Source organism: Heteronotia binoei, chromosome 5, assembly GCF_032191835.1.
Source record: "Heteronotia binoei isolate CCM8104 ecotype False Entrance Well chromosome 5, APGP_CSIRO_Hbin_v1, whole genome shotgun sequence".
NCBI lineage: Eukaryota > Metazoa > Chordata > Lepidosauria > Squamata > Gekkonidae > Heteronotia > Heteronotia binoei.
In genome coordinates, this window is record NC_083227.1 from 61,284,717 (window position 1) to 61,312,165 (window position 27,449).

Below are 27,449 nucleotides of genomic sequence, written 5' to 3' on the forward strand. Positions count from 1 at the left end.
TTGAACCTTCTTTCTCCAGATTCTGACAGGGGAGGGGAGATTTTGAAAACAGGCTCTTTTGGTGTCATGTTTGCTATAAAGTTGTGTTGAGTTTTTCCTCTTCAAAATGCATACTTCTTAAGAACTGGCTAAAGAAGTGAATCAGACCATAAAGTGTGCTCTCTAAATGTGACAGAGACAGCTGTAGCCTAACAGAACTGGCATTTTTGTTGTACAAATCCCAAGGATTGAGCTGATTTCCTACAAAAGGAAAGCTTCTTATTCTTTCTTAAGCACAAAAGTTTTCTCAGTCTCATTTGCCAATGACTTCACAACTGACAATCCGTATAACACACACAAATGCATGAAACCAAGAGAAAGCCAGCTTCTCCCAACAGACAACTCTGCATCTAATGCTGAGAATACTATAAACAGTTTTTCATTTTTTTCCAGAGGCTTTTCTCTCCACTTAAATTGATGGTGGCTTTACATAGTGTAGGAGGCAGAGAGCAGATGCCCAATGGATTCATGCAGTGATGTTGATGGGCAGTTTATTCTTGACAGACAATGGAACATACGTAATGCCTAATTAATTTCTGAACTCATAACCATGAAATATAGAGATGGCCAACAGTGTAGATTGTTTAGATGTAGAATGAACCATTAAAAAATGTATTGGACAAATTTCTGGAAGGTAGATCAATGTTTGTCAGCCATTATAGCTAAATGGAATATGTTCAGAGGCCATGCACCTCTGAATATCAGTTGCTGGCAGGGTTTCCTGGCTAATGCAACCAGCAGTAAACTGATGGGAGTTGAGGATGGCATGACATCACTTCCAGGGAAGCCCAGAAGTGATATCATGCCTCCAAAGAACTCACTGGAAACTCACTGTAATACCACAGGGTTTATGGCAATTCTGAGAGAGGACTGACATCACTTCAGAGTATTCCCAGAAGCAGACCCATAGTTAGAAAGTTTCTCCAGGAGTGGCACTGAGAGGCTTAGGGGTGGGAGAGGCAGAGACGATGCTGAAGTGGGTGGTGACCAAGGAGGATGAGGTGGCGTGCCTGCTGGAGCTGTGCATTTGAGGAGGGACCGGCCAGCTCACTTCTAGGTGGGCAGGCAGTGCCCTCCCTGGGCTGAATCTGTACACTGCATTGACCATGCTGCTGGAGGAAGCACAGCCCGCCTATCCAGCTGCCACCACTGATCTGTTGCTGCTCCTCCTGCCACCAATACCAGCAGCCCTGTTGAGTTCCCCACTTCCCTGAGTTCCAGGGAAGATTTGAGGGGGATCCTGTTGCAGCTTGAAGCTCAGGAGCTATCAGCCTGCCCCAGATCACAGCCAACAGGATTATCTCACCAACACCAACTGAGGTTGCTCATGGTTGCCTGGTGGCCCCAATCCTGGGCTGCATCTTTCCTGTGGCTTGCTTTGGGTTGGGGTGTAGCTATGGGCTGGAATGATATACCATTGCTGTGACCAGTGTTCCCTCTAAGCTGAGTTAGCGTGAGCTAGCTCACAGATTTTTAGCCTCCAGCTCACACATTTTTGTCTTAGCTCAGGAAGGATGACCCCAGAGCACACTAATTTGTGCAGTAGCTCACAATTTTAATGTCAATAGCTCACAAAGTAGAATTTTTGCTCACAAGTATGCAGCTTAGAGGGAACATTGGCTGTGACTGATATTTTAAAAAATATCTTTCTCCCACTGATAGATGGAATGCTAGCAAGTATATAGCTACCCTAGTTGCTGGAGACAACACTGAGAAAGAGCTGCTGCTTTCATGCCTTGCTTGTGGGAACATTGCGGGGGCACTGGAAACACATGATAATGGAATTGCTTGAAGGCTTCCTAGAAGCATTTGTATGTTTGTTGTATGAACCAGGATGTTAGTTTAGATGGATTGAGTGTAACCACCAAACTCTCCTGTTATCCTTTAGTGTATGTTTGCCTACTAGTTTCACCATGTTGCCATGAAAAAGAAACCCAAGCACATCTCCATAGGATTCCTTACATCATCCCTTCAAGTTACAAGTGTTAGAAAGCTGAAGCATTCAGCCATTTGTTTGCCACATTCTTCAATGTGTAAATTTAGGTAGTTCATTTATACCCCACATTTCTCCCCAGTGGGAACCCGCAGTGGCTTACATCATTCTCCTCTCTCCTCCATTTAACCCATGCTGAGTGTTGCTGTTAAGCAAACTAAAAAGCAGAAACAAGCACAACATGCCCCTATTTTCAAATAGGGTGAGCTATGTACAAATGTCCTGAGTAGAAACATAGAAGGCGGCAAATATAGGAGAAGGAAATATTGCCTTCCCAAGTTCCTTACAGCAATTAAAACATAATTTTAGTGAACACACAGCTGAAGGATATGGCCTCTCTGGCCTCACTAAGGTCATCACATGAAAGCATTCTCCACAGGGGATAGGTAGATTAGGCCAAAGGATAAGAAGGAGGGCTCTTGGTCAGTGTGTTAGATTCTGTATCTTCCACACACTGAAACTACCAACAATGTACCATTATTGTGCTTGTTGCACACTTTTGTTTCTTTTTGCCCTCGTTTGTCCATCAGAAACAAAAGGATTTTTTTTAAAAAAAAATCCACATGATTGATGTGGCTGCTTTCAATGTCTTTTGCATTCTCTTGCTTGGAAGACTTTCCATTTGGATTTGTGCCTAGGCCTCCCATTTTTCACCTTAGTATGTCATCTTTTCTTGATTAGGGACATAGATCATGCGTTGCCTTAATGGTCTGCTGTATCTTTCTCCTCTGCTGTGGCTTCCTAGAACCGATGGCTGTTGCATATATATATAACTTGCCCTTTCCCTGTTATTTCTTACTCTTTTTTTGTATGGTACCTTGGCCTATTCTTCAGTAGTACAATTGTCACAGTATATTTTGATTACAATCATAGATTTACAGTACAAAGCTGAGCAAGTTTAATAAAGTAGGCTAAGAAGCCTATTGAAGTCTACTCAGCTTGGCTTACTCTGAGGAAAGTGTTTTTAGGATTAACTTCTTAAATTGTCTGGGGGTTTTTTGCCATCAATTCACAGCTGATTCATGGTGACTCCCAGGGCCTTTTTTTTTTTTTAGCAGGAATGCACAGGAATGGAGTTCTGGCTGGCTTAGTGTCACAGAGTGTGGCCTAATATGCAAATGAGTTTCTGCTGGGTTTTTTCCACAAAAAAAGCCCTGTGTGAAACAATGGTGACATCAGGGTGTGTGGCCTAATATACAAATAAGTTCCTGCTGGTCTTTTTCTACAACCCCCCCCCCCCCCCCCGGTTACTCCATTGGGTTTTTCAAGGTAGTTCAGAGGTAGTTTGCCATTGCTTGCCTCTGTGTAGTAACTCTGGCACTCCATGGTGGTTCCCCATCCAAATGCTAACCAGGACTGATCCTGCTTAGTTTTCAAGATCCAGCGAGATCAGGCTAGCCTGGGTTATCCAAGGACAGGATAACTCAAATGTAGCATGCCAGAATTCTTCCTTGCTAAATGCAGTGTTCCAATTTGTAGAGTACTACAAGCCAGAATTAAGATTGCTGGGAAAAACATCAACAACCTCAGATATGCAGATGACACCACTCTAATGACAGAAAGTGAGGAGAACCTAAAGAACCTCTTGTTGAGAGTGAAAGAGGAGACCACAAAAGTAGGCTTGAAACTCAACATCAAAAAAACTAAGATCATGGCATCCGGCCCCATCACTCCTTGGCAAATAGAAGGGGAAGACATGGAAGTAGTGACAGACTTCACATTTTTTGGATCCAAGATCACTGCAGTTGGTGACTGTAGCCATGAAATTAAAAGATGTTTGCTCTTTGGGAGGACAGCTATGGTGAACCTGGGCAGTATAATAAAAAGTAGAGACATCACCCTGCCGACAAAAGTCCGTATAGTCAAAGCGATGGTATTCCCAGTAGTAATGTATGGCTGTGAGAGCTGGATCATAAGGTAGGCTTAGTGCAGAAGAATAGATGCTTTTGAGATGTGGTGCTGGAGAAGAATCTTGAGAGTCGCTTGGACTGCAAGAAGATCCAATCAGTCAGTCCTAAGGGAAATCAAACCAGACTATTCCCTGGAAAGTCAGATGCTGAAGCAGGAACTAAAATACTCTGGCCACCAAATGAGAAGGGAGCACTCACTGGGGAAGATCCTGATGCTGGGAAAGACAGAAGGCAAAAGAAGAAGGGGATGGCAAGAGATGAGATGGCTGGACAACATTACTGATGTAACAAACACGAATTTGAGCAGACTTCAGAGGATGGTGGAAGACAGTCGGACTCAACTGTGCGACTGAGCAACAACAAAACATGTTTTGTTACTTACTTTGGAAAAACTTCTTGAAACAACATATCCTATGTGAAATTCATATCATATGTGAAATTCTTTAAAGATCAGTTTGGACCATAGGGTTGACTCCAGAGGCTAGGACCCTGTGGTGTCATTCCATAGGCACAGCAACAGCAACTCTTCTGTGGGAACGACTGTTCTATTTGTGGAGGAGGGGAAAAAGATCTTTATTTATTCTCTCCACCACCTTCTGCAGACTTCCATTTTTCCCCTCATATGGTTACTTCTTGGGTCCACCAGCCTAAAGGAGAATGATTGGGAGGGGCCTTAGGGGGCTGTAGGGAAGGCAACGGTGGAGGCCTTCCTCCAGCATACTTTGCTCATGCAGCTTAGGATCTCTAGTGTATGCAGCTCATGCAGTCCAAAACTCTACAAGGAAATTTATTTACTTATTTAGTAGGCATATATTCTGCCCTTTCCCATAATGGACTCAGGGCGGAACACGACATAAAATAAAAACCTACAATTTAAATTTAAAACAATACAGTAAAACATCAAAACAATAGAATAATAGAACAAAATAAGGGGTGTCACAGGCAGGAAGGGCACATTTCACAAAATACAGCAGTTTTACGCCAGGAAGAAGTGATTGTGTTAATAAGATTCAGCACCACAACAAGGCTATAAAGCGTGATGTCGCAATAAGGGAGGCCAATTGATGGAATAACTGCTGGAATAAGTACTAGTGATGCTCCACAAAAGCATAAGAATTCATAGTGTACACATTCTTACAAATGCTCAAGAAATTTCAGATGACTAGTCACAAGGGTAACTGAATTTCTGCAGAAGTATTCCTGTTTTATTTGCCCTGCCATGTTTAGCATTTACATGTACAAAATACAAATAATGCTCGTTTGTAAGTGTGCAGTTGACAAAGATATATACATACATTTTACAAGGAATTATTCAGTTGGAGGAAACAGTGCGTTGGATCCATTGGGGGGTTTGCACAGCTTGAAAGATTTCTACCTTCCTTGTTGCCCCATCCTGCTGCAGTCCAAAATGCCCTTGCAGTGCTTTTGTCCCTAGGGTTGCCAACTCTGTGTTAGAAAATAGCTGGAGACTTTGGGGTGGATCCAGGAGAGGGAGAAGTTTGGGGAGGGGAGAGGCCTCAGCATGGTACAATTCCATAGAGTTCACCCTTCAAAGCAGCCATTTTTTCCAGGGGAGCTGATCTCTGCCAGCTGGAGATCAGCTGTAAAAGCGGGAGATTTCCAGGCCCCACCTGGAGGCTGGTAACCCTACTTGCACCCCAGGAGCAGCATTTTGTAAGGCATTGGAGCTACATCATGATTTTTTGGGGGAGGGAGGCAAAAAAAATGTGCTATACAGGTAGAAGTCCTTTCCACAGTGGAAACTCTCAAGTGGACCCAAAAACAAGGAATAAAGAAATAAAGGAATAGATCTAGGAATAAAGGATTGCAGATTCAGTATGCATAAGGAGGAAGCAAAATCGAAGTTTAGATTTGGGGATCAAAACAGCAGAGATGATACATTTGAAATAGTCCCAAATGACACACTTCCAGTGGTCCTTGCAAAATTTGCACATAACCTATTGTAATCAAAGATGATTTTTTTTGCTAGGGAAGAAACTATAAAATAGCTTAAGTCATGTAGAAAAGAGGTCTGCAACGCATGGGTAAGATAAGATAAGATAAGATTATTTTAGATTGATTTTAGATTTTTATATTATGTAAATTTAATGGTAATTTTAAATGGTACTGAATGTATAATTGTTTTATTGTTTAACATGGCTTTTGCCACACTCTGTAAGCCGCCCTGAGCCTGCCTCGGTGGGGAGGGCGGGGTATAAATAAAATTTTATTATTATTATTATTATTATTATGGGTAGGGGCTTGCAGATGTGGTACGGAACTCTACCTCCCTTTTTGAAGGATCTGCTGCTGGTGAGCAAACACAGAGAGCAAGTACATTCTGCATGTTGAGAGAAGTGTTAGAATAGCAAGGCAAGACCATTCAGTGTTGGAGATGCTCTTCATGGCTCCGTCCCTTTGCTTTTCCTTCAAATGGTACTTTTTGTTTTTGTTTCCTATCCCTGTCTCTCCTGGTCTGTTGCCCATAGTCCTAGCCTTGAAACTGACAAGGTCAGATAGCTCTGGATTACCCCTCTTCCTGCCTCATAAACAAAACATGTCACATGACTCTGACATAATATTACTTCCTGTCACCCACTTGCAACTCAATTGGCCTCAGGTCAGGAAAGGCTGAATAACAGTGGCATAGAATGTTATCACAACTTATACCAGATACTGGTGCATGACTATGTACCATACAGTTGCCCATTTTCTAATTAAAAATTTCTCTCCCAAAGGAACTGTTGAGTTGGATGTGCTATGCTGCTGATTGTCGTCACACTCTATGAGACCATTATAATTGGATTCCTGGGGTAAGACAGACAACTTCTTGGAATTCCTCATTCTTCATTAACAGCATTTGAAGTTCTCTTTCTAGTAGGATCTGAGGGCGAGGTGTCAAACACTGTGACACTAATAGAAATCTAAATAACTCTCAGGAAAGCAAGACATAATGCTGGATTCACATGGCTGCTCTTCTTCTGTATCTTGGGGTCTTTCAGACATCCCAAACATCCCTATATGTATTCAATATGCAAAGCATTCACTAGGACTTTTTATAATTCCCAGTTCTGTTTAAATCTTCCTGTCCAATAACTGAAAAATTTATACAGCCCAGCAGGAACTCATTTGCATATTAGGCCACACTCCCTGGTGTCACCATTGTTTCACATAGGGCTTTTTTGTAGAAAAAGCCTGGCAGGAACTCATTTGCATAATTAGGCCATACCCCCGGATGCCAAACCAGCTGGAACTGCGTTCCTGTGCATTCCTGGCTCAAAAAAAAGCCCTATATATGTAGAACATAAAAAGTTATGAAATTGAAAAAAAAATACTTAAAAATACCCTTACAGCCATTTGAATCAGTCTTCCAGGGAGTGATAGTCACTTGCCTACAGCAACAGCAAGCAGTAGCTCTTACAAATAGAATCAGTCACTTGAGAAGGAATTCCATAAGAAGATTTCTGTAGATCTCATGTTTAGCACATCCCCGGAATTGCTGGGTTATCTACAGCATACTTAAAAATCAAGATGGACAGATATCTGTGAGGGCCACAGGTCCTCTCAATTTGCTCCCGCTCATAGTACCATCAGTAAACAATCTTTACCCCATCGTAGACTTCTGTAAAGAGGTCTTCAGTTTATGTGAATCCAGGCCAGGCGAAGATCTATGCTGGACAAGCTAGAATAATCTAGATGTGATCTGAACATTTAACCCACCATCTTAAAAAAATGATAATAATTCATTATCAGGCTTTGACCCCATATAGCATAATATGGCTTGTTGCCATTCTCTCTATATTTCCTAGTTACTGCACTCTGGACTGCGCTGCTCTACTCACCAACTTCCATAGCGTACTGAACTCACAATATTTAATTTTTAATACTAAATGAGTAGTTCTGCCTTCTTCCAAAACAAGTACTGCAATACCTGATGAAGCAACAGCAAGAGCATCTGGCTCAGATTAGCTCTAGAACAACACCATGGAAGCAAAAGTTTGCTCATGAGAAATCAGGAAAGTGGCAGCAGCACATACAGGCAGTGCAGTGCTACTGGACTCTTTTTTCTGCTACTACAGATAGACTAACATGGCTACCCATCTTTATCTATGAATTACTCTGTTTAAGATCCCACTATTAGTTTCTAAGTAGCTACTAATAACCTGCTCAGGCTCAGCTCCTATGCCTTGTTTCCCCTGTTGTCCATTATGTCCTTTGATGCAGAACCCATTCCTTTGATGCTAAGTAGTTTCTGTTCATTGAAATGCACTTATTTTGCATGAACACAATGCTGGATGAATGCACTTCACAGCAAAGGATCACAACACACAATAGAAGAAATTATGCAAATATTAGCTATACAGATATACCTTAAGGTGGTGGGGAGGAAAGACTTGTGTGTACTTGTAGCCGTCACATAGATGTCAGCCGATTTAGTACATGTTGTTAAGGGTATCAAATAGTAGACAGCTAATTGGGTATTTCTATGGTAAACACAAACTTTTACAACCAAAAAGAAAATAAAATCCTTTCAGTTCTTACTTAAGTTAATGTTATGTTAATTTACTTAATGCTGTGTCTGGGGCTTTGTGTGCGCAGTGTTCCTGCGGTGGCTCATTGGAGCTGTAGGACTGAGCTTGGAACTTGCATAACAAAAGAAGCAGGATCCTAGTTCCTGTGGCCCCCTGACCTATCGTGGGTCCCCCTGCTGGTTCAAATGGGCCTATGGCAGGCTAGCGCGAGAACCCAATGTGTATATAGTTGGCCCCACTGGGCCTTTCAGTTCAGTTCAGTGCTTACTCATTATGCTGTTATCACAATACACTGAGCTGATAACTATGCTACCAGTCTCATCATGTACTGAACCCAGTATTTAACACTTAACATATGGATATGCGGAGTAATTCCTAACTGAATGAAAAGCTGAACAAAAGAAGATACATGCTGAATTTGTTTGAAATAAAAAAATGGAGGGGGATAACAAATACTTTGGTTTAGTCACTTTTACTATACATGTTCACATGAAGATGCCTTATACTGAATCAGGCCATGGTCAGTATTCTCTACTCTGACTCATGGCAACTCACCATAGCTTTTAGTGGAGGACTTTCACACCACCTGGTACCTGATCTTTGTAACTGGAGATGCCATGGACTGAACCTGAGGTTTTCTATATGCAAAGCCATGGCCCCATTCTTGATGGTTCTCTGTACCCCTCCTACCAACAACACTTACTGAACAGCTATTGAAGTCAGTCTCTGTCCACCTCTTCCTCATTCAAAGGCGGTGATAGCCATCAGATTGATGAATTAAACAATTTGGTACCGCTAACAGGCAAATTCTATGACTAGGCATGGACATTTTCAACCACCAAAATGGACAAAGTGCCCCATAACTGAGTATACTCAGTTGTGGTAGTCAGTCAGCTGATAAGAATCTCCCTGTTCCCAGTGTTCTGCTGTTCCAGGGGTGTTCTGCTGTTCCAGGGGTGGCCAACAGCAGCTCTCCAGATGTTTTTTGCCTACAACTCCCATCAGCCCCAGCCATTGGCCATGCTGGCTGGGGCTGATGGGAGTTGTAGGCAAAAAAACATCTGGAGAGCTACCATTGGCCACTCCTGTGCTATTTTGTACTTCTGAGGAACTCATCAGCTGGACCTGGGAAATGTAGTTTTCATAGTTCTTGACATTAGACACAACAGAAAGAGCATCTGAGATGCCAGAGCAATACTCAGGATGACAAATGAGGTTCCCTTTCTCTCTCCTGCCTGTTGGCTGGCTGGCCACCTAACTATCTGGCAAGTTGCCACTATGCGCCTGGAGCTACCACAGTGGCAGTAGCCACACAATAAGTGGTTTGGGGAGCTGCAAGGAGAAAACTATGAAAACAATCACATGCAATAACAACAAACAAAACTAAGATTTTGAAGCAAGGTTTTTTTAAAGTGCTTTTCTGTATTTATGTTACCTTTCTTTGCTACATCTTTATCACCAAGAGAAATTATTTCTGAGTTTGACAAGAGATACTATAGTGAAATATGGAACAGTCACTTCTGGAGGCTGCTCATGCACATATTTGCTATTTCTCATGTAGCTTCCCCCCCCCCCCCCGCACCTCTCCCAGCCAGGATCACCACGGGTAACCAAGTCAAGAAAACAGAAATCCGTTTTTTATTAACACTTTATTCTCCAGTCTTCTACTGACTCAGTGCCAATATACACAATGTTAATGTTCTTTTGGTGCTCCTGAAAATGAGCCATGACCTTCCCTTTCATTATTAATGAACGCAACAAAGCCCATTTATTAAACCTGCACTTTTTCCTCTGCTCCATATGCCTGGCTTTCCTTCCAGTATTTGACATGTGACAGTAAAGCTCCGAATGAATGTCCCAAGTGCTTCCTCCCCTGTGAATTCTTGCCACCTGCTTCATAGGGTTGAACAGATGTATATATGTAAACCACTGCAAAACCCTTTTCAGCCAATCATTTATCATTTTTGGAAGGAAAACATTATTTATTTTGAGTAAAACACAATCACCATGCCACGAAGCCCAAATTTTATAGTCTGAGTTAGACAAATATATGATGAACATTTTTGTATGGTTATGAAGCAATAAAGCATTTCTGTTGGCTAGTTTATTACATCGCTTGTCACAATTAAATTTGTCTTTTAAACACATCGCTTCTTGTGTATTTTTAACAAAACAAACCCATCCACCATGAAATTTTCTACAGAGAGCCCAACTGAGGTGTTGCATTATTCATCATCAACTGAAGAGGAAAATTTCAATTGCCAGTTTCTAGTAAATGGCCTAATTAAGAAAGGGGAATTTGGAACCATGGACAGCCGCCACAATCATTAAAGGCAGTTTTTCAGCAGATTATGGGCCTCCAGTCTATCCGTGAGAACAGTGAACTAATTCAACACTGGAGAACCAGTCTACAATTAAGTGTTCGGAATCAACATCTTATTTAAGCAGACACATGCCTCTTCAGCAGTACGTGCAAAGGAGTCACCACCAACCACAAGGTTAAGTTCATGTTCTGTCACTTTAAAAAGCATAAACTCCCTCACTTCGGCATTCCCTGTGAAAGTGGATGTATGAAGCACATAATTGCAGCTGAGTCAAAACAGTTCATAAAAGCTGAACTTTTTCTTCCATTGTCAAAAAGCATCCTTGGTTTTTCAGTGCACTTTCAACTGCTGCTTAGAAGTTGTCTATTTTTGATCCATTGGTGGCTATGCCTACGGGTTTTTTTCCTGTGAGCTCAAGAAAGTGTCTGACCAAACTCAGTAAACACCCCAACATGTTTGAGTTGCAGCTCATGCCTTTATATAATTTCCCAGAATCAATCTACAAATAAAAAAAATCAGGTGGTTATGATATGACAACCTTCTACTTGAGAGCCACTGACAGTCAGAGCAGACAGTATAGAGCTTGACAGACTATTGCTCTGATTCAGTAGAACACTGATTCAGTGTTCATGTGTTACATATATGTTGCATGCACATGGAAGTACTTGAAGAGCCAATATGCATTGCCCCTCTAGTTGAAATGATGAGACAGACATCAGCTTGGAATCAAGCAAGGGCCACTTTATTTAATTTTATAATGGAGCAAAGGGGGAAAGAATTTGCAGGTGCAGAACAGGCCAGGCAGGTGTCGTCCATTGAGCAACCTCCTTGCCTACCTTGGGCAAGCCCCCAGCCCTGACCCAGAGCCAACAAACTGCCTCATGGCCAGCAGCCTGGCAAACTGGTGGCCACTATGGAAAGCCATCACCAAAGCCATACAACCAGCAGAGATCAATCTAACCAGGCAGTTCCCAGCAGTGGTCAACATTCCCAGCCCTGAGCCATGGAAACCTGAAGGCTGTTCATGTTGGACCCCTGAATCCAATGATAACATGCCATAAGATGCTCACTGATTCCACTTGCACAACCTATGTGACCAACCTATTTAACAACAGCCACTCAAACCAGTTATCCCAAATCCATTGTCCCAATGCAAGGCAGGCGAAAACATCTCCATCCTAAATGCCAATCAAAGGTTGAAGTGAAAAATTCTTACTTGGCCCCAACTGCTGACCAGCTGCAGCCTACACTGGAAACAGGGAGGGTGGGCTGAGCACAAAAGGCAACTGCCTGTCTGAGGGCAGAGCCTTGTTATGAGCCAAGATGGCTCTGCCCTGATAGCCACGTGAATTGTGTCACAACACTGTTGCTGCTACGTCAATCTTCCAGGCTGGCAAAACTGCCCCCTCCCTCCAGTGGTGTTGATGCAGAGGGGCAGGAGCTGAATTCACTTTTACAAATGAAACTAGGGGCCAATAGCTGGATAAATGTAGGGTTTAAATCATACATTCAGTTAGCTATACATGTGCTGAATGTAACATGATAATTACTCAGCATACATATCAATAGCAATCTAGTGTACACTGTAGTGTACAATTTAGTGTACACATTGATGAACCCAAGTTATTGGGGAAGACTCAGCATGGGTTCTGTAAGGGAAGATCTTGCCTCACTAACCTGTTACAGTTCTTTGAGGGGGTGAACAAGCATGTGGACAAAGGGGACCCAATAGATGTTGTTTACCTTGACTTCCAGAAAGCTTTTGATAAAGTTCCTCATCAAAGACTCCTTAGTAAGCTCGAGAGTCATGGAGTAAAAGGACAGGTCCTCTTGTGGATCAAAAACTGGCTAATTAATAGGAAGCAGAGAGTGAGTATAAATGAGCAGTCTTCGAAGTGGAGGACGGTAAGCAGTGGAGTGCTGCAGGGCTCAGTACTGGGTCCCATGCTCTTTAACTTGTTCATTAATGATCTGGAGTTGGGAGTAAGCAGCGAAGTGGCCAAGTTTGCAGATGACACTAAATTGTTCAGGGTGGTGAGAACCAGAGAGGATTGTGAGGAACTCCAAAGGGATCTGTTGAGGCTGGGTGAGTGGGTGTCAATGTGGCAGATGAGGTTCAATGTGGCCAAGTGCATTGGGGTCAAAAATCCCAGCTACAAATATAAGTTGATGGGTTGTGAACTGGCAGAGACTGACCAAGAGAAAGATCTTGGGGTCATGGTAGATAACTCACTGAAAATGTCAAGACAGTGTGAGATTGTAATAAAAAAGGCCAACGCCATGCTGGGAATTATTGGGAAGGGAATTGAAAACAAATCAGCCAGTATCATAATGCCCCTGTATAAATCGATGGTGCGGTCTCATTTGGAATACTGTGTGCAATTCTGGTCACCGCACCTCAAAAAGGATATTATAGCACTGGAAAAAGTGCAGAAAAGGGCAACTAGAATGATTAAAGGTTTGGAACACTTTCCCTATGAAGAAAGTTAAAACGCTTGGGGCTCTTTTGCTTGGAGAAACGTCGACTGCGGGGTGACATAATAGAGGTTTACAAGATTATGCATGGGATGGAGAAAGTAGAAAAAGAAGTACTTTTCTCCCTTTCTCACAATACAAGAACTCGTGGGCATTCAATGAAATTGCTGAGCAGTCAGGTTAAAACGGATAAAAGGAAGTACGTCTTCACCCAAAGGGTGATTAACATGTGGAATTCACTGCCACAGGAGGTGGTGGCGGCTACAAGCATAGCCAGCTTCAAGAGGGGATTGGATAAAAATACGGAGCAGAGGTCCATCAGTGGCTATTAGCCATAGTGTGTGTGTATGTGATACAGAATATAAAATATATATATATTGGCCACTGTGTGATACAGTATTGGATTGGATGGGCCATTGGCCTGATCCAACATGGCTTTTCTTATGTTCTTATGTATATGGACTGAACATGCATTCACTATAACTTTTAAACAGGATCAGTTCAGGGCAGCTTCATGTGTTTGTGTGACTAGTCCATTCTAAAATCACATGAGCTGAGTAGACATGCAGGAAGTTCTAAAAAACATTTCTGCCTAAATTTTACCTTAGCTCATTCAGAGGCTTCCCCAGGTCTGTTCAGATGAGCTCAGAGAGTAGAAAACATTTAATACAAAATGTTAGAGATTTCTTGAGCTTTCACATGTATGCTACCTCACCTTCATGAGAACATGCACAGTATAGGTAGGTAGGTACGTAAGGAGACAAAACACATTCTGTTTTTGTATGATTCACTTAACACTTTGATTCAAAATATGCAATGTTTGACATGAAAACCAAGACTCATGAAAATTTGATTCTACTCTAATTCTGATATAGATACAAAGAGCTCTGTATAATGGCTCTTTGCCACTCTTCCCTTCTTGCTGCAGCCCCCTGCTCAGAAAACCATTCCCTTGTGAGATTGTAGGAATATCTGGGATGTATCTGGTTGAAGGGGCATTTCTGTTTACACGAGGGGGGGTGTTGGATCCAACCCACTGGGTATTTTATTATTATTATTTTTAGAGGGGAGGAAATCTAAGAATGTATGTTGAGAACAGTGTCACTCACACGGCCCAGGAGAGCCCAGGCAACCCAATCTCATCAGATCTCAGAAGCAAAGCAGGGTTGACCTTGGCAAGTACTTGGATGGAAGACCTCCTTGGAATACCAGGGCTGAGAGGTAGAGGCAGGCTGTATCATGCCACTTCTCTGGATGTCCTTCATGCCCCAGGAGGGGTTCGCCAGAAATTGCCATGACTTCCAGGCATGTGCGTGAGCATACACACACAAAATACAAAATCTACCAAAAAAGAGCAGTGTCACTCATTCTCTTATGCCAATGAAACCAATTTGTTGATTTTTTTTTTTTTAAGTTTCAGTTTTCTCAACTAGTAGCATAGAGTTGCCAGCTCTAGTTTGGAAAATACCTGGAATTTTGGGGTGGAGCCTGAGGAAGGCAAGGTTTGGGGAGAGGAGGGACTTCAGTGGGGTATAATGCCATAGAGTCCACCTTCCTAAGCAGCCAAAGGGTTCTTCAGGTGAACTGCACTTGTTTGCCTGCAGATCAATTATAATCCCAGGAGATCTTCAGCCACTGCTTGGAGACTGGCAACCATATAGTAGCAACCTCCTCCCCCAAAGTGAATTTCTTAGAAGGATACCATGCCGAAATAATGATGATGATATACCATGGGGAAAAGAGCTGCAACTAGTTAAAATGATTACAGCTGATTAAAATGATTACCCTAGCCTTGCTGTGGTCTCACACTCCTTTTTCTTGAGGTGCTTCTGCCTGATTTTGCACACTCTGCTGCAAAGCTGCAACTTGCCCCACCTCTTTCCCAATTTCTCTCTGTGGCTTCAAAATCTGTTTTTCAGAGAATCCTACAGAATCCTACTTCCCACAACAGACCACTCTGTGAGGTATGTGGGACTGAGAGAGTTCTGAGAGCCCTGTGACTGGCCCATGGTCACCCAGCAGGCTTCATGTGGAGGAGTGGAGAATCAAGCCCAGTTCTCCAGATTAGAGTCCATCGATCTTAACCACTACACCACCCTGGCTCTCAATAATTACAATAGTAGGGCACTGTAAACAAAAAGAGCTGCCACCATTCCCACATTCAACCACACTCATGGGGTGCACAACAATCCTAATACAACCTCCACTTTATCCCATGGCTGCCTACAAGATTAAAGGGCTTTTGCCATAATTAACAAGAAAGCACAGATACAGCTTTCTTGAAAAGGGGAGCACTGTCTCTTGTCAGTTTGGTGTAGTGGTTAAGTGTGTGGACTCTTATCTGGGAGAACTGGGTTTGATTCCCCACTCCTCCACTTGCACCTGCTAGCATGGCCTTGGGTCAGCCATAGCCCTGGCAGAGGTTGTCCTTGAAAGGGCAGCTGCTGTGAGAGCTCTCTCCAGCCCCACCCACCTCACAGGGTGTCTGTTGTGGGGGAGGAAGGTAAAGGAGATTGTGAACCGCTCTGAGACTCTTTGGAGTGGAAGGTGGGATATAAATCCAATATCTTCTTCTTTTCCTCCACCACCAAATTGTCACTATTCTTGCTGAGGAAAGTACATGGATATATCTACATTATCCCCAGTGACATTAAAAGCAACTGAGGGATGCCTTTTGTCAATGGAATAATGCAGGGGAGGAAAAGCTTAAAGCTTTCATTCTCTCTGTGCCCCCCTGCTCTTGTGAAAGTGACTGCCTTTAGGAAAGAAAAAAAAGTCTTTTAAAATTGTAACGGAAGACTATGCAACATGAAGTCCGAGCCTTCGTCTACTCAAGTATCCCGTTCTGGCAAAGCATAGTTACACACAATACGCTTAAAATAGGGACAAGGATGGGCAGAGTATAAATTCCATTCTTGGTTGATCCTTATGAACTTTTGGCAGTCTGAGCATCTGTCATCTATGAATATGTCAGTTTTTTCTCTAACAAGGCACCAATTATGGGAGCAATCTAACTCCATTCAGCCAGCAACTTCAGCTCTCTTATGAAAATATGTTACAGACTGATCTGCCTAGATATTGACAGGGAGGTGGACAGCCAGGGAGCGATGGGCAGTTTCACAACAGCTTAGAATATGATCGCATTGCTTGCCTTCAGCTATAACCACAGACAGTCCTTACCAAGCACTCAGTGACAGAGAACAAGTAAGACGATCTTCTGAACCACTTCGCAGAACACCAGAACCCAAAAATAGCCCTACTGAGTCATGAAGTTCATAGTTAATGCCTCACAGGACTGTTGTGAAGATAAACTGAATTACTCAATGTTTGTAGAAAGAAAAATCAAAAGTACATTGTAGACAAGAGAGCACTGTGTTCAGTTAGGGATGCCAACCTCCAGGTGGGGATTGGGGATCTCCCATTATTATATAACTGATTTCCAGAATACAGAAATCAGTTCCACTGGAGAAAATTACCCCTTTGGTGGGTGAATTCTGTGGCATTATACTCCACTGAGGTCCCTCTCCTCTCCAAACCCTGCCTTCCTAGGTTCCACCCATAAGCTTCCAGGAATTTCCCTTCCTGCAGTTGGCAACCCTACTTCACTATAACTTCTGAACAGTACTTGAGTGCTTCCTATTGTGAACAACTGTATTTTGACTCTTGTACTACAATAATTCATTGAAAATCCACTTGTTTTCATAATGTAAGGGCTTGGAGACCTGACAGTGCTATTCTGTGCAGACTTGTGCCCTTCGATGTTCACTGGTGTTAGTGGGGTTACAAGGGAGTAACTCTGGTTAGGATTGCATTTGGAAATTTTTAAAAATTGCATAAAGAACAAACTAAGGTAACAACTTGTGAGCTAGTACACTTGCAACGTTCTCATAAAAGGAGAGGACAGCATTTTGACACCAATAACGGCCACACTTAGGGACAATGTTAATGCTTGGGGCTTTGGCTGGAGAAACCCTAGGTGCCTAATTTCCTCAGTTTCTCCAAGTTTCAAAGATGAAAGTGCTTCACCTGACACCATGATCTGAAGACTTCAGAAAGAACTACCCTCATTATAGTTATATTAGGAAAATCATAATCAATAATGCCCTGAAGGAACAGAGTTGGTTATTTCTGCATTCTCAGTCATATCTTGACAAAACACAGGTTTCCTATTTAGTACATATCTGTGTGAATTTTGACCCTTATTTTGGATCATATATGGCTTGATCCATGACCTAGTTTAACTGAGGTACTCAGATTTCAGCCAGGTTACAGCCTGAACTCCAAGCCTGTGAAGTACTCAGATTAAGCCAATGGCCAGCTCTGTGATATTGATCAGCTTCAGCAGCACAAACAGCTGTTTGTTCAAGTAGTGCGTGGTGGCAGTTTGACACATTTGTGTTAGAACACAGCCACAGAGGGTCATGCTGATAACCCTCATAAATGCTCTTTCGGCCCTTAGGATGATTCCAAAGCACTCACCCCCGTCCTAGCCAGCCTTTGTTTAGAAGCAAAAGAGCCTTTGTATCACTACACTGGTGCTTCACCAGTACTTGGGATCAAGTTCCAGAGGCAGTTTTTTTACTCTCAGACATACACACATACACCTCATACTCATGCTCGATTGCTGGTACCTAAGAGAGCAGTTTACAGGGTCAGATTGATACACCTGTTGTAGCCAACTGATTTAAAACTGACAGGTTAATAGGCTTTTACAACACATTTTCTTAAATTCTAGTATTGTATTGAAATAAAGCCTCTACAGGCTTGATGGAATCCCATACAGCTGCTGTGATCATATAACTACTGGAACTATGACTATGCAGTAGGAAAAACTTGCATAAGTTTGTTGATGTAGTTCTATAGGAAAGGGGCTCCCTCATTGCTTCCTTAATTTCCCCCTAAAGTTTCTTAGAAAACAATAGCAGAAGTTACTAATGGCTGCAAAAATTTATATTTTGCGATAAGAATAAAGATATTCTGTAGGCTAATGCCACTAATCACAAGGACAATACTGAGACCAGATTTTGCTGGTGGTTATTATACTACACTAGTTCTCAATACACAATCATGTCCCAAAAAATCCTGTTACCTATTTAAAAAAATCCGATCCCAATTCACAGGGGATCCAGTTGATGTAAACAGTTGTGACATTGGGCATGCCTGTCTATCTGTAGTTACAAAGTTTTCTACAGAGCAATTATGTCCTCTGGGAGGTGTAGGAGAAATAGATCGAAATGGGTGTTTAAAATTTAATTGTGTTCCTGCCAGCACCAACTACAAGCCACATTTTATTCACAACGTAGTGAGGGACTTGAATAGTTCTACAACAAAGACTTCATCACTTCTCACTGTGATTTGTAGCACCCTCTGCTGGCAAGCATACAAACTAAACTTTTAACGTCTAATCAACAGATGCAATATTCTCATCTGCATTTTACATTTATTTAAAGTATATTGTAAACTTGACTGCTTTAAAAGTGCAGTATTTTCTTTTTAAACAACAGATAGCCTTACTGCCTAACTTTTTAAATAGTAAACTTTTTATTTATTTTAGCAGTGCTGCAAATCAGAACCAATTTAAACCAACTCGATTTTTTTTTTTTAAAAAAAAAATGAAACTGAGCACACACTGTTAAAGGTTTAGTTTTCACTCTCTCTGCTCCCTAGGCAAAGAAACTGGAATATTCATGTGGGATAATCACCACTCAGCAGAAAGATTTTCACATAGAAAAGCAGTACAGAACTTACAAGAGTTACGCCTGAATCAAAATGCTGGTAGAAAAACAGTGGCCAACCCCCTTGAGTTCAGCACATGTGTTTTTTCCAGCAAGAAACATCACAGAACTATTGGTAAACAGGGGACCAACCCTCTGGCAGCATCAGTCATTGCACATATCTTCCCTAACTTGTTCAAAGAGAGCCCTGACCAAGCTCTGTCCCTGGCTAGCAATCTTTTACTCAGCGCATGCTGAGAGCAATATCTGAGGGTTCGTCTAATACTCATTCAATATTGGTTCGAGAGGAACTCATTTGACATCTGAATTTGTTGTGCTGGGAAGAGACATGACAACAAAAAATCTGGAGCCTTTATCAGATAAGAATAAGAACACACTTAAGACAATCTACTTCAAAGTATACTCTCCTCCTTCCCTACCGTATAACGGCAATCACAACAGCAATTGTCCTGAGACTAGGATCACACAGATCTGCGCTCAGAATATAAATCAAAGGGCTTTACCTGGCAAACTTCATACAGTAATTTGTACTGCTCCTCTTGCTTCTGTAGAGAGCACAGGCTGCATCCCATGTTTAAGAAAACTGTCTTCCTTACTCACTGGTAGAATCCAGGGTGTTGCTGTTCCTGAGCATGCATACAGATTTCCCTTTGGCACGCTAAAGTCGTCAGAGCCAAACTGAAATGATTCACATTGGTGATGCTCTGAGCACTGGCAGGCAACTCTATCCCCCCCCCCCCTATTGCTTTCCCTCCTCCACTCACAGTACACAACACTCCCTCTACTGCTCTAGTCCAATGCACATACTATATACTGGCCCTCATGCATATTAATCAGCTCTCATTGACTATTCATAACAGACAGTGATACGGAAGCTATAATTGCCGCCTATGACAGCTGAAATTCCTCTAATTAACAAGCCAGCACTTCAGTAGCAGGGCATAATAAAAGACACTAACAATTCTGTAAACCATTTTGTAGCAATTACAAATAAACATGACTGCATTTTACTGGGGTCCCTAAGGATAATCCTTAGCATATTTAAGCAGATTACAAATACATTTTAAATGTTAAGTCATAACCCAAAACAAATCTACTGCTTACAACAAAACTATTACAAGCAACATTAAACAGTGCAGCAAAGTTAAATAAGACACTCCTTAAAATAGTTTAAAAAAATTTCTGCATGGCTAAATGAAAGTCTATAATGAAACTTCTTGCACTCAGAGGTTTAAGAATGGGGTGACTATAGAAGCAGCAGCAACTGATGTGGGATGAATTCTGCAGCTCATTCTCACTGCTGCACTCTGGAGAATCAGAGAGGCTCAGAAAATATAATTCTTCAAATGTACATTCCACTTGGCATCAAAATGGTTAAATACTATGACAGCATTCATTAATGGCATTTATCTATGTCAATGTCCACGTTACACAGCAGGTGTATAATCGACAAAGTCTTCAAAGGTCATATATCAATCAATTTTATAGTAGCACAAATGCTACAGTTGCTTTTAAGATCCCAATTGTTGAACTAACTGGCACAACAAATTTGTACCAGGAAATCTATCTTTGAACAAGACAGGCATCAAAAGAAGTGGTATTTACTAGCTGTAAGCAGTTGCAATGCCAGGTTCACTCTTTCATTAACTTGACACATATTGAAGAACAGATAACACCATTCAATTTACTGTCTGACTACTATTGCCTATTTGGAATCCTAAAATGTGGTCTCCACCTAGCTCTGTGCTTATTCAACATGTGACATGTTGGCAAGTGACAACAAGCAGTGATCAAAAGCAGTTGAGTTAATAGGGATCCATCTTCTAGGTGCACATCAGCTCACAGCAAAATGCTCATAAGAAATTTGATTATTTGTCAGGACTGCAAGATTGTTTAAGAAACAGAAATCACTCCAGTTATAGCACTCCTACTTGTGATGACATCTGCAACCACACAGTAATGGGCTCCCCAAAACATTAAACTAAGGGTTAGAGTTCATGTCTGTCTTATTTTAACAACTCTGAAGATTCCCAAGAAGAAAGTAAAATTTGCTGTGGAACTGAAAGATTTTATCTCCCATGAAATCTGTGAGTTGTGGAGGTCAACCAAAGCCTGCCAGTTCAGTCCTTCTTCAGTCACTTCTCAGAGAAACAATTCATCATTCCTTAAGATGTATTGCCTTTATTCTTATCTTTGTACTATTTTACAAGTTTGGCTCCCTGCACTGCAGCACATGTGTTCAGCCCAGAGTCTCTGTTCTAGTTTCCAGAAATCCCAGAAAAACTGTTTTCAGTTGAGAACCACTGGAAAATGCATAGTGTATACTACGTGGACCAAATCATGGGATTCATTGTGAAAAGGACCTCTCCACTGCAGCACAACCTCTTGCTCAAGAAGGTAAAAGTTAGGCCCCTGAGGTTACCAATGTTAATCTTCCCTGGTATACTCTCTGACTCAGGTTGTCAGAGGGTAAAGAGGAGTATAATGTTCACTAGATCCTTGATTATTGGTGTTACATGGAGCAGAATCAGAGCCTGTGGGGCAGAAAGAGGTAAATAAAGTGACAAGTCACTGCTTTTTCTCAAATCAGCCTGATCCAGGAAGTCTGACTGGCTTGGGGAAGGCTTGGGTATTTGATGCCTTGCTTTAGGAAGCTTTACAAACTCTTCTATCACAAAACTATAGCATTAAAGCGATATAACTACTTGAGTAACAAATTTTTCATGCATAAAGACTGTTAATCTATTTAGAGGATTAAAAAATAAAGTCTGACCATTCCTGCTGGCACAGTGATCACTTTTTATAGATTATGTGTTTATAAGTTATGAATAACTTATTGAAAGACAACACAAAGAATACAATGGAAATTAAGTGAATGCATGCACATGTCACTTTTCTAGGATAAACACCTGCCCTTAAAGATTAAGGGAGAGCCAGTTTGGTGTAGTGGTTAAGTGTGAGGACTCTTATCTGGGAGAACCGGGTTTGATTCCCCACTCCTCCACTTGCACCTGCTGGAATGGCCTTGGGTCAGCCATAGCTCTGGCAGAGGTTGTCCTTGAAAGGGCAGCTGCTGTGAGAGCCGTCTCCAGCCCCACCTACCTCACAGGGTGTCTGTTGTGGGGGAGGAAGGTAAAGGAGATTGTGAGCCGCTCTGAGACTCTTCGGAGTGGAGGGCGGGATATAAATCCAATATCATCATCATCATCATCATCATCATCATCATCATCATCATCATCATCATCATCATCAAGTTTAGCCACTTTATTTGGTGAATTGCATGCTGAAAAGTATTCTTTTGCTTCTCTAGTGTACAAGCTGAATCCCAAATTCAATACTTTATTTGGGGGTCAAACCCGGGAATTTCTTGCTAGCAAGCAGGTAATTTGTACAGGGTATATGTTTCAGGGGTTCAGGGTAGCCTGTATGTTAAGTTTCTGTACCATTCCCCTACTATTCCATCTTGTAAACTCTGACACGTCAGAAATGGTAGACTATTACATGAGGGTGGGGAGTGAGTGAGAATACCACTGGATAAATATATTTTGGTAAATGACTTGGGAAATAGGGTTGGATCCAATCAACTTTTCAGATGGTAGAAAACAGAAGAGAGGATTCCACTGACCATCAATAAGTTATCATGGAATCATGAAGCCTGCATGAACAAAGACATGTGCAACAGAAGCTGTAGTAATGAGCAGAATTATATGAGACAAGAGTAAAAAAGCTGGCTGAATCCTATCCCAATTTCAGGCAGACTGACCTAGCCCTGAAGTTGCCTGTAGATTCATATGTCAAGGCTACAATTCTATGCACACTTACTTGAGACTAACAGTTCTAGCCTAAGAAGATTTACAACCCTTCAAGCACACTGACTTAGAAGGGTGTTAACTCTACTTAGAATGGCACTGTTGAGCACACTGTACTCTGTAGGACTTTGACTCAGGCAGCAGATCTCAAATTGCTTATACTCAGAGGTTGCATCCAAGTCTTGACTAGGCTTCCCAAACCTCCCGCCCTGGCGGGGGAACACTGGATTTTCAGCCTCCTTCCCCGCTCTGCAAATATTTGGAAGCGGGGGGGGGACGATGCTTCCCCCTCACAGCGCCGGGCCGCCACAGCAACACCAGCGCAGCGCCATCACCACAAGCGCTGCTGACCCAGGCACAGGCACAGGCAGCAGCCGCCGCCATCACCACGGCTGCGGCCCGAGCTACAGGCTGCCAGTGCCTGAGGAGAGCGGCAGAGGGTCTCCTCTCCCCCCCCCCTTTGATCCTGCCTTCTGGGAGGGACTTGCAAGATTTTTTTTTACAATAAATACCAATTGCCCTTTCCTTCCGAGGAGTGGCTGTAGCTGGGAAGGAGTGATCGGGAAAGTCAAAGGGAGGAAAGGTAAAACAGAAAAACAACAACCCCATGCAAGCCCCCCCCCCCCCCCCGTCTGAGGCTGCCAGTTACAGGCCGTTTTCCAAATCGACACCCCCGGTTGAGATCTTTTCGCCCTCGACCCCGAAGAGAAGCTAAAACCGGCATGAGGAAGCCCGCGCCTGCCTGCACTCTTTGCTTTCTTCCTGAGTGAGAAGGAAGCCGTCCACTTTCTTAACGCTTGCAAGGTCCGGGTAAAGTTAGAGAGTCCAGCGGCTCCTTTAAGACCAGCAAAGTGCTATTCAAGGTATGAGCTTTTGTGTGCACGGCACGCACACCTCAAATACGCAAGGTCCGGGTAAATAATGTTAAAAGCACATTATGCGGTGGAAAAAAAGGCCAGCAAGGCATCGCAACCAGCCAGGCAAGACTGTCTCCCTAGCGAGAGAGAGCATGTGACTTACCAGACTGGGGAGGGAACTGACTGCTGGGCATTCATTATTCCCTATGGAAACCGATTTCCAAAGGGAATAATGGAGAATTGATCAGCGGGTATCTGGTACTCTGGGGGGGGGGCCTGTTTTTTGAGGTAGAGGCACCAGATTTTCAGCATAGCATCCGATGCCTCTCCTCAAAAGACCCTCCAAGTTTCAAAAAGATCTGACCGCGGAGTCCAATTCTATGAGCCCCCAAATAAGGTGCCCCTATCTTTTATTAATTCCAAGGAGGGAAGGCATTGAAAAGGTGTGTGGTCCTTTTCAATGTGATGGACAGAACTTCCTTTGGAGTTCAATTATGCTTGTCACAACCTTGCTCCTGGCTCCACCCCAATGTCTCCTGGCTCCACCCCCAAAGTCTCCTGGCTCCACCCCCAAAGTCCCCAGATATTTCTTGAATTGGACTTGGCAACCCTAGTCTTGACCTACCTGTTCCAACTCCTGTATAGAGAGCAAAGGGAAACAATCTCTTCAAATAGGGTTTCCAGGCACTGCCTGGAGGGGTTGTGGGTGGCATCATCCTGGGACAAAAAATCAAAAAAGAAAAATAAGGCCTCTTCTCCTTACAGGAAGTTCTTACCATAGAATTCCTGGTGATTCCTACAGTGACCAATGGTAGCTCTAGGATCACTAGGAACTCTCTGGTAAGAACTTCCAGTTTTACCATTAAATTTCTAGTGATTTCTAGAGCTACCCTTTGTTACCTTTTTGTAAGTAGACCTTATTTTTCTTTTTAAATTTTCTCCTATCACTGCTGGAAGTGGCAGTGAGCCATGGGAATCCTCCCACCCCCACCAGAGGCTTGGTAGCCCTACTCTTCAATGGCTCCATTTTGCAACACTTGTCTAACAAGGTCAAGGGAGGAACTGCGACACCTTTCTAACCAGGTCAGGAGGATTTAACAAAGGCTCTCAACTGCAACTGAAACAAATCACTTGCTTTTTTAAAAAATACAATGGATAAAAATAACAGGTACCCAGTGCAGTACAACAGTAGTCTAGTGTAAATATAAATGTGTACTCTGCAGTTCTCTCATATATATCTAAAACTCAAAAGTAAAAGTAAATTCAGAAGGCTGATTTTTCCAGTTCTTCTTTTACTGTTTAAGTTAAGGGTGTCAAACATGTAGCCCAGGGGCCAAATAAAGCCTTTGGAGGGCTCTTATTAGGCCCTCGAGCAACTGGCTGTCATCTGCTTCCTTCTCTCTATCTCTTGTTTCCTTCAGCATAATAGCTTGCTTTGCAAGGCTTGCTCAATTGCACATGAACTATAGAGCAAAGCCTCTATTTTCACCATTCACTGAGGCTCCTCCCATGGGGAGGAAGTGGAGGAAGGCACAGCTTGTTTTTCCAGGCTCTCTCAATCACACAGCAGAGCTACTGAGCCAAGCCTGTCTTCCTTCTATTGGCTGAAGCTTCTCCCCCACCAGTCCCCTGGGGAAGGAAGGGAAAGAGCCAGAGCTTCCTTTGCCAAGTTCCCTGGATCCCATGGGAGAAATACGAAGAAAGCACCTTTAAGACCAATGAGTGCTAATGTTTTAAGTATGTTTTACTTATTCATTTTTATAAATTAATTGTATCTGTCTGTGTCCTTTATAAAGTTTATATCTCTGCTACCTAATCTTAAATAGGTACACACATGGCCTGGTCCAACCTGACATGGTCTTGCCCAACAAGGTCTCATTTATGTCAGATCCAGCCCTCATTACAAATGAGTTCGACACCCCTGGTTTAAGTTATAACCCATGCAGTATCCAAGACCATGTAAGTATCTGATCATCCTGGAAGCTGAATTAGTCTAAAACTCAAGCCAAAGAGCCTTTTTAGAATTCAGGATGTTCTTTTTCTGTTTATCCAATTTTTATTTCAGTCACATTTTAACTTATTATACCAGCCTGTGTTATTGTGTGTATACTTATCAGCACCTGTTTAAAGGGGTGTTCCCCATATCAGATGGGTGCAATGAACTAATATTTTGCTTACAGTATCAATGGCCTAATTAACTTCCCTTCATTTCACACAGTTTTAAGACTGGATGAAAAGAGGACAAGAAGGGGGACAGAGCGAGAAAACAGCTGCTGCTTTGTAATAAATCTGATCATTTACATATGCTATGGTGGTTACACTGATGATGACCATTGCAAGGAAGAGAGTGAAAGAAAGAGGGAGGTTTGTTTTGAACAATGGCACTTTATAAAAATGAATACCAAGATTATTTTTGTTTCTGTATGCATTCAGCATTTTTTTTCTTAATCAAGTACAGAAATTAGGTCAGCTTAATCAGCCCTGTAGTGACTAGAAATCCACATGGAGAATGTATTCCATTTTCAATGGAGCTATTTATAAGGACTTTCCCAATATCATAAAGCTCTTATGACAATCAAAAATGTTTGGCTGTTAATAAGTAGCAGCTTGAAGACTTTGTTTTTTGTGTAGGCTGCTGACCCTGTAGCTTATGAATAGCTGATATCAGCGCCAAAATACAAGAAAAATGGCTCTCAGTACAAATTCTATTAATATACTTCTCATGCCAGTTTATTTTGGGTCATGGCCCTTGATTACTCACTTGCAACTTCCATTGCACTCATAAGTTACCAGTCAAGACTCTCGCTTGTCCTAATAAGAGGCAATCAGATGGGTGGGGCAGGAGGGCCATTAGGCCTAGGCCTCAAGCTCAAAGGGGGTTTCAAATTGAGACACTTGGCATTTAATAGGTTTCACAATTTAAGCCTATAATATGTATCCATTTTTTGTTGTTACTTTGGCTAAGGGTCTCAGTAGGGTTGCCGAGTCCTACCTTAGCTGTGGCAGGGGAGCTGTCTTGTGCGAGCAAAGCGTGTGTGGTGCAATGATGTCACCTGGAAGTTATGTCATTGCACTAGACATGTCACATCAGAAACACTCTAGGATTCAGGTTAAAACTCTATGGTACCATAGAGTTTTACCCTGAATGTTAGAGCATTCCCTGCATGATGTGCCTGGTGTGATTATGTCACTTCTGAGTGACATCATTGTGCCAAGTGCATCATGCAATGATGGAGCTCTTTATTTGATTCAATATATTTTGGGTGGTGGAGATCCCCCAGCAGCCCCCAAACCAGGAGAACCCCTGCCCCCAGCAGGAGCTTGAAGAAGAAGATATTGGATTTATATCCCGCCCTCCACTCTGAAGAGTCTCAGAGCGGCTCACAATCTCATTTACCTTCCTTCCCCACAACAGACACCCTGTGAGGTGAGTGGGGCTGAGAGGGCTCTCACAGCAGCTGCCCTTTCAAGGACAACCTCTGCCAGAGCTATGGCTGACCCAAGGCCATGCTAGCAGGTGCAAGTGGAGGAGTGGGGAATCAGACCTGGTTCTCCCAGATAAGAGTCCACACACTTAACCACTACACCAAACCTGATAGCCCTAGGTCTAAGCAACCTCTCAGAACATTGGAGAGGGCCTGGTTCCAACAATTTCCTCTACATATCTGACTTGTTCTTTTGTGCTTATCAAACTGCCCCTGTCATTTTAACACTAGTAATGGACCAATCACATTCCTTCCTGTTTCCTCTAAACCCGGTGTTATGAATACCCGGT

The 27,449-nt window shown here is 42.5% G+C and overlaps 1 protein-coding gene across 4 annotated transcripts in view; it reads right to left on the reverse strand.

Moving 5' to 3' along the window:
- PDZRN3 (PDZ domain containing ring finger 3) overlaps positions 1-27,449 on the reverse strand; it is a 302,603-nt gene that overhangs the window by 58,704 nt on the left and 216,450 nt on the right. Inside the window, exon 1 of one of the 4 annotated variants that reach the window (XM_060239562.1) lies at positions 19,512-19,764. The exons of the other annotated variants lie outside the window; for them this stretch is intronic. Coding sequence (XP_060095545.1) covers positions 19,512-19,580 — 69 coding nt within the window. The 5' untranslated portion in view covers positions 19,581-19,764. Of the gene's footprint in view, positions 1-19,511; positions 19,765-27,449 lie in introns of those variants that run through there. 4 annotated transcript variants of the gene reach the window in all.